A 6,785-nucleotide genomic window follows, 5' to 3' on the forward strand; every position below is an offset into this window, starting at 1 on the left:
GTCTCAGGCTGAGGGATAGTAGGCCGAGGCTTCACACATCAGTTGAGCTCCAGCAATATAGACTGATCACAAATTGCCTGTTCCTGGCCAATTGGGGCAGAGTACCACAGAGCCGGCCGTGGGGTGGGAACGAGCAGATTTGTATTGTGTTTGTGTGCTTCAAATGATGACCATTCATTTGGGAGCAGGAAGTTCAGGCCTGTGCTTCAGTTTGATCCATTCTTAGCTCTTCATATTGGATTAGAGTGACGTGTGTCCTTTAACCCTTTCTGAATCTACCAGGGATCTACATCCTGGACCGACGTTTCCGGGCCTTGGACGAGTCGTGCACGCAGTTGACCTCTTTCCTCTACAGCTTCTGTCAGCAGACGCGGCGGCAGCGCATCATCCAGCGAAACCGCACAGAGCGACTCTCTGACCTCTTAGACTGGAAATACCTGGGCAGGGTGAGCTTCCCCTGCAGCAGCCGGAGGGTGGACATGTCGGGAATGTTGGGAGAGCCAGGGCAGATAAAGGAAAAAGCACTTCTTCGTGCAGCATATTGTTAAACTTTGGAACTCCCTGCTACAGGAGGCAGTGATGGCTTTGAAAGAGGATTGGACAGATTCAGGAAGGACAAGCCTACTAACCCCAATGGCTTTGTTCTGCCTCAATGGTCAGAGACATTATACCTCTGAATACTGGGAATCGCAGGTGGGCAGAGGGCTGCTGTGCCCAAGCCTCACCTTGCAGGCTTTCCACAGGCATCTGGTTGGCCACAGTGAGAACAGGATGCTGGGCAAGATGGCCATTGGCCCAATTTTGCAGACTCTTCTTCATGTGTTGTTGTATCTTACCCCACTGTGACGATCTCTCTTTCCTGCTCTTCCCTGGCATTTCAGCAGCCTCCTTCAGTTCTCCACATGCTGCAGCTCACCTCTTTGCCACCAGAGGGTGCTCATTCCAAAGGTCAACTCTGGCCATGTTTCCCAAGTGCCTCTCTTGAAACTTAACCCAGCCATCATTATCGTGTTTTTTAACTTGCCTTCTGTGGCGCTTGCTGGAAGGGGAGACAAAAGCGAGGAAGGGTCAGGAGTATTAACTTCTGCTGAGAACCAGATGTGGAACAGCCCAGGGCTGTGTGGCGCAAGGGCCTTAGACTGCCTCTGTGAATCTGCAGAGTGTCTTTCTCTTGCCACTGAGTCCCAACAACTGTGTCCTGGACATCTGGAGATAGGATGAAGAATGCCTGAGCCTCCAAACCTCTTACTTTATAAACGGCTTCCAGATGAGTGTTTCTGAGGCCTAATTCTCACAGAGGTGGTTAAGCCCTGTGCCTGGTATTTTGATCTGGCGGTGAGGGGCTCTTGCACTCCTCCTTACAAAAACATCTCCGCATACAGAAAATGAGTACAGGCGACTCTCAACTTAACGCAAGGGTTACCTTCCAGGAATCACGTGTAATGCCAAAGTGGCGCATATTATGTGTGCAGTGGCAGGTGGGATTGCCAAAATCATTTTCCCTGGAACCCCTCTTCCTTTCCCCTTTTTTAAAAAAATTGTTTGCCACGTGCGTAGAGCTGAACACATACACGTTAAATGTACGTTTCAAGTTTCCTGCATATGGCTTCAGCTTGGGTGTCAGTGGAAGAAAGTAAGTTGCAAGGGAGTATAATAAGGGAGCCTCTCTAATGTCCCTTTCCCCCCTGTCTCCTTCCTCCCTTTGCAGTACTACATGTATGCCCGCCACATGGCACTAGCAAAGGCATTCCCTGACAACTTCACCTACGAGCCGCATGAACCAACAGCGGTAAGGCACCACGTGGCCAAGGAGAGGGGTGGGGGAACATAAGTCTGATTTATTTGGGGCTCTTTACCCCAGGAGGGGCAGGTACCACTTCCCTAGTGCACAAGGCCATACTTCAGCGGTAGGCTTGTATGCAGGGCTTTTCCCCCAGCCAGAATTAAGTTCTAGCACCTCTCAGGTGAGCACCATTGCCGTTATAAGAGAACAAGGGAGGTGTACAAGGCGAGTTCTGGCACTTCTTTTTCTGGAAAAATAGCCCTGCTTTGTATGTATGTACAAGGTCTGGAAACCAAAGGAGGGGAAGTGCATGTTTCCGAGCACAATTCAAAGTGTTGGTGCTGACCTTTAAAGCCCTAAATGGCCACAGTCCAGTATACCTGAAGGAGCATCTCCACCCACATCATTCAGCCCGGACACTGAGATCCAGTGCCGAGGGCCTTCTGGTGGTTCCCTTGCTGTGAGAAGCCAAGTTACAGGGAACCAGACAGAGGGCCTTCTCAGTGGTGGCGCCCGCCCTGTGGAACGCCCTCCCTTCAGATGAGAAGGAAATAAGCAGCTATCTTATCTTTAAAAGACATCTGAAGGCAGCCCTGTTTAGGGAAGTGTTTAATATTTAATGCTGTATTGTTTTAACACTCGACGGGGAGCTGCCCAGAGTGGCTGGGGAAACTCAGCCAGATGGGCGGGGTATAAATAATAACTTATTATTATATAAGCTTGAATCCTGCTTGCGGGTTTCCCCACAAGCATTTGGTTGGCCCCTCTGAGAACAGGATGCTGGACCAGATGGGCCACTGGCCGGATCCAGCAGGGCTCTTCTTATGTCCAGTAGAAAGGAATTGGGGTACCGGGGTTGGCTTATTTTAATAATGATAATATGGATGTCATCTGTGTGCACAGCACTTGAGGGCAGGCTCCTGCAAAGAGCAAGCCGCCTAATATTTCTCAGGGGGAAGAAATATTCATTCAGGCTACTTAGGCAGAGCTGTGACAGGGCAGACTTCCCCACACTGGTCCCCTCCTGGTGGTTTGGACAAGACGCCCCAGGCAGTGCAGCCCAGTGGTGAGGGGAGTTATGGCCCAGCGACACCAGAAGGCACCAGGCTGAGGAAGTCTGAGGCAGGGCAAATTAACTAGAAAATTGTGCGAAAAGCTTCATGGAAAACGTGGGTATTGAGGCAGGGTTCGAGGGATTGCAGTCCGTGAGGGAGCTGGGGTGGAGTCACGTGATTCCTTCTCTCTTGTGCCCTTTCTCATGCCTCGTTTCTGTTTTGTTTCCCCGCCCCCCCGCAGGCTGAGGGCTTCCGCTACCCCCGCCCGGCCTCGGTGCCGCCATCCCCCTCCGTCTCCCGCCACTCCAGCCCCCACCACAGCGAGACAGAAGAGGACGACGAGCGCTACGACGAGGACGAAGAGGCGGAGAAGGACCGGCAGAACATCAAGTCCCAGGCGCTGATGGGCACCGTCCCCGAGTGGCGCAAGCGCTCCAAGAAGGGCTCCAGCGAAGCGAGCGTCTCCTCCACTGCCAGCACCCCAACCCCCAGCAGCCCCAGCGACCTCAGCAGCCCCACCAACTCCCTGAGCGAGGAGAGGAATTAGCTGGGCGGGGGGGAGAGAGAGAGGGCCGGTTGCGCCCCGGCTCGCCCTCCCGCTCCTTTCCACACCTTGCCCCCCACCCCCATAGGTCAGCTGTTCTCTGGTGCTGGATTCTGAAACCGTCCTGGAGTGCAGTAGGGTTCTAGCATGTTCCGGAACTGAGGAGGGTCTCGGGGCTGGCGCGTTTCTAACGCCAATCTGTGTAAGGCTGTCTGCTCTGGATTGGGTCGTTGTGGAAGTTGCCGGGAGGCGGTGGCGCCCGTGCTGTGGAACGGGCAAGGAAATGGCTGCTCTAGACCACCAGGTGCATCGTCCCTGTGTTCAGCTTGACCTAGAATGTGAGGCGGCATGTTCCCCCACCCCACAAGCGTGCAGCCAACTTTTTGGAAGGAGCTGTCATGATGTTCGTGAGGGTCCTTCTCTGCTCAGGGGAGAGCTGCCCCTGGGACACAGGAGGGGTCGTTGTGGTTTTTGGTGCCCATGGCTAAACCGGTGACTAGATAGGTGTGGGGTCTAGAGATGTAGCAACGTTGCCCCCAGATGTGCCACTGACTCGGAAGAACTGCAGCCTTTTTTAAAAAAACGAATGTTCGAGGACATAGTCTTGTAAGTTCCTGATCCTTTTTATAATAGTTGGTTGGGTGCGGTGTGTGTGTGTGACTAGCAAAGTTCTGGAACTTTAACTTGAGGAGGCCAGAAGTATTTTTAAAAGCCATTGGCCCCCTCTGCTCAAGAGTGCTGTTTATCAGGAGAGAGGCGGGCTTTCCCACTACAATGCATTTTGAATAAATTGGGTGTGTATCTTATCTGCTTTCTGGTTTTGTTTTTCCCAAGGAATTTGTGAAGCCCTTGAAAAGGAAGGCCCTAGTATGTGAGAGGCAGGAATTCTGGATCTTTTGGGAAACGACGCTGTCGGGAGAGATCCTAAAGGGTGGTGTAGTCCACTTGTTGCAGGATGTGTCTGGCTCCGGGGGTATTATTGCCCTCGTTTCTAAAGCAATCAAGGGAGAGGAGTAGGTGCGCAGCATTCTAGGGTGGAAGAAATCTAGAACTCATTTTGTGGTATAAAACACTCTTAAGTGGCTGTGCTCTGGAGTGGAATAGGAGAACTGACCAGAGGTTTCTTCCTAGGGCGGCTGAAAGGGACGTTTTCTTTCTGAAGCCATATTCATAGCCCAAGAACTGTTTCTCCTAGTGGACACTCAACATTCTGGGACAATTATAAGTGCAATATTATTCATTCTGTGTGATTTATTTTTTTAAAGTACCATGTTCACCTTAGTGAGGGAGAAGGGCACAGCGGGTGAGCCAACTGCCTGCTTACAAAGGACGGTGGAATAAGCTATATGAGAGTAGTCTTACATTTCTCTTGCTTCAGGAATGCAGTCTTAAAGCCATTGCCCCTTCTGTAGAGGATGCCTGGCATACATCATTGTAGAAGGGCAAGCAGTTCTGAGTGGCAATTGTTTCTAGGGGAAGGTTTAGAAGGTTGCGTACTGTGAAACACGCATGTTCTTTAATGGCCCTAAGAGCCCCAGCGTGAAGATAGGCAAGCTGCTGGCATTGTAGGGTGCGCTTTGGTGCTCTTCATAGGGTGACCCTGCTGTCTATAATATGTGGAGAGAAGTCCTGCCCCCCCCCATGGCTGTCATATTAGGGGTCTTGAAGACAGGACGTAGCCGTTGAGATCAGAGCATGCTCTGACATTCTGGGCCGCTGTGTTGCAAACTCTGAGCCTGGAGTGGCAGTGATGATGCAGGAGGCCTGCGTGTCCAAAGCAGGTTCCTGATTTGTTCAGAGCAGCAGAGGGAATGCTTCTGAAAGGCTGTCAGACATTTAACTGTAGTTGGCACGGGGATATTCTGTCCAGCACAAGAGAGACCACCTCGTGGGTACAGCAAAATGCCAACACACACGAGAGTCACTTCAGTTCTGCATCTGCTGCCAACTTTGGCAACAAGGAAGGAAAATCACTTTTTTAAAAACCCGACTCTTTCCCTGTGGCCTAGGTAATTTATATCCCCCCCTGATTGTGCCTCCTGTTCCTATGGACTGCCTGACCTCCTGTGCTTGGATCATGAGCCAGTTCTTCCCTTCTCACCAACTCCACTTACTGAGAAGGGACTCCCTTTGGTTGAAGGTCCCTCATGAGCCAACACCCTTTTATCCCGTCTCTTCCGCCCCCACCCCCCGAAGAAAACCCTAGAGATTTTATTTATGGTTGTTGAAATATGCTTGAGGTTTTTGTTTTTGGTCTCTCCCCCTCCCCCTCCCCTCGGTGTGGAGAATCAATTCTGAAGAACAAAAGCTGCTTGCGAGACACAACTCAAATATTTAAAGAATAAATTTTGCTTTGAAAAAGTGTGTTCCAGTACAGTGGCTATGAAAGTGAAATGGGAAAAAGGGGTCTTTTCTTCAGAAGGAAAAGCACCTTTTGGAGGTGGATGGTGCAAAATGATGCAGGACACAAAAGTTCAGCGTTCAGTGGGAAGAGGAGTTTTGCTGGCAGTGGGGCCCCAAGGCCTGCTCATGCCAATCTCTGCTTCAGATTATCTTGGCTGGCAAATACTGGTTAAACATACACTGCAATATTGCACACAGTTGGCAAAGCACCGACAGTACAAGACTAGACCAAATGATCTGTCTTGGGAGAAGGCAGCTCTCAACCCTGATTTTTAATTTAGAGCCTTGCCTGAAAAAGTAGGACCTCAACCCAAGATGCACAACACCCAGCCCCACAGTTGCAAAACAATCAATTGGAAAGTACCAGGTTGAGCCACCCACATCCTACCTGAGGGGTAGGTAGAAGGTAGATTAGAGTGAGGGGTCCCTTGTAGGTCTCATCTTCATAGAATTTTCCCCTTCTCCAATGCAGTCAAAACGTGAGTTCCAATGGAATTCAGGACAGATGGAAGTAATTCATTCCCCCTGCAGCGTGTACTAGGGCGGGGTTTCTGCTCCACATGCATCACTGCCAGTACCTACACTGCTGGGAGATGTAATAGTCCCCAACAAATCCAGAGAGCACCAGGTTGGGAGAGGGTGAGGCAGGGCCACCCAATGACTTTCCAGCCCCTACTTAAGTCTACATCATAGGGTTGTGGCAAAGATGACATGGGAAAGGGGAGTGAAAGACAAAGAACTATACATGCCACTTGAAGGATGAGGTAGATTTGGCTGTCCAAACTAAACTCTTACCTACCAACATGGTAGACCATTAGACCAGTGAATAGCATCTGCCAGCAACATAGCAGGAGATTCATGTCTTGGTTGGTTGCACAATGCTGTATGGACAACTTTGGCTCTAATCTGAAAAGGTAACTTTCTTTTTGCATCTGAAGTCAGATACATTCCAGTATTAAATGACTCTTCTGACTGCCCAAGCATCACGTCTTCGTATCCC

General features: G+C 50.6%; 1 protein-coding gene across 1 annotated transcript in view; it reads left to right on the top strand.

The window, feature by feature from the left end:
* The window catches only part of GYS1 (glycogen synthase 1), a 28,071-nt gene extending 22,328 nt beyond the window's left edge, over nucleotides 1-5,743 (top strand). Inside the window, exons 15-17 of the mRNA XM_083411406.1 lie at nucleotides 283-446; nucleotides 1,709-1,789; nucleotides 3,080-5,743. Of these exons, the coding sequence (XP_083267532.1) occupies nucleotides 283-446; nucleotides 1,709-1,789; nucleotides 3,080-3,385 (551 nt within the window). The 3' untranslated portion in view covers nucleotides 3,386-5,743. The remainder of the gene's footprint in view (nucleotides 1-282; nucleotides 447-1,708; nucleotides 1,790-3,079) is intronic.
* Nucleotides 5,744-6,785: the final 1,042 nt, after the last annotated feature.

This window comes from Podarcis tiliguerta (assembly GCF_965153285.1).
Source record: "Podarcis tiliguerta genome assembly, chromosome: 13".
In the NCBI taxonomy this organism is placed as follows: Eukaryota; Metazoa; Chordata; class Lepidosauria; order Squamata; family Lacertidae; genus Podarcis; species Podarcis tiliguerta.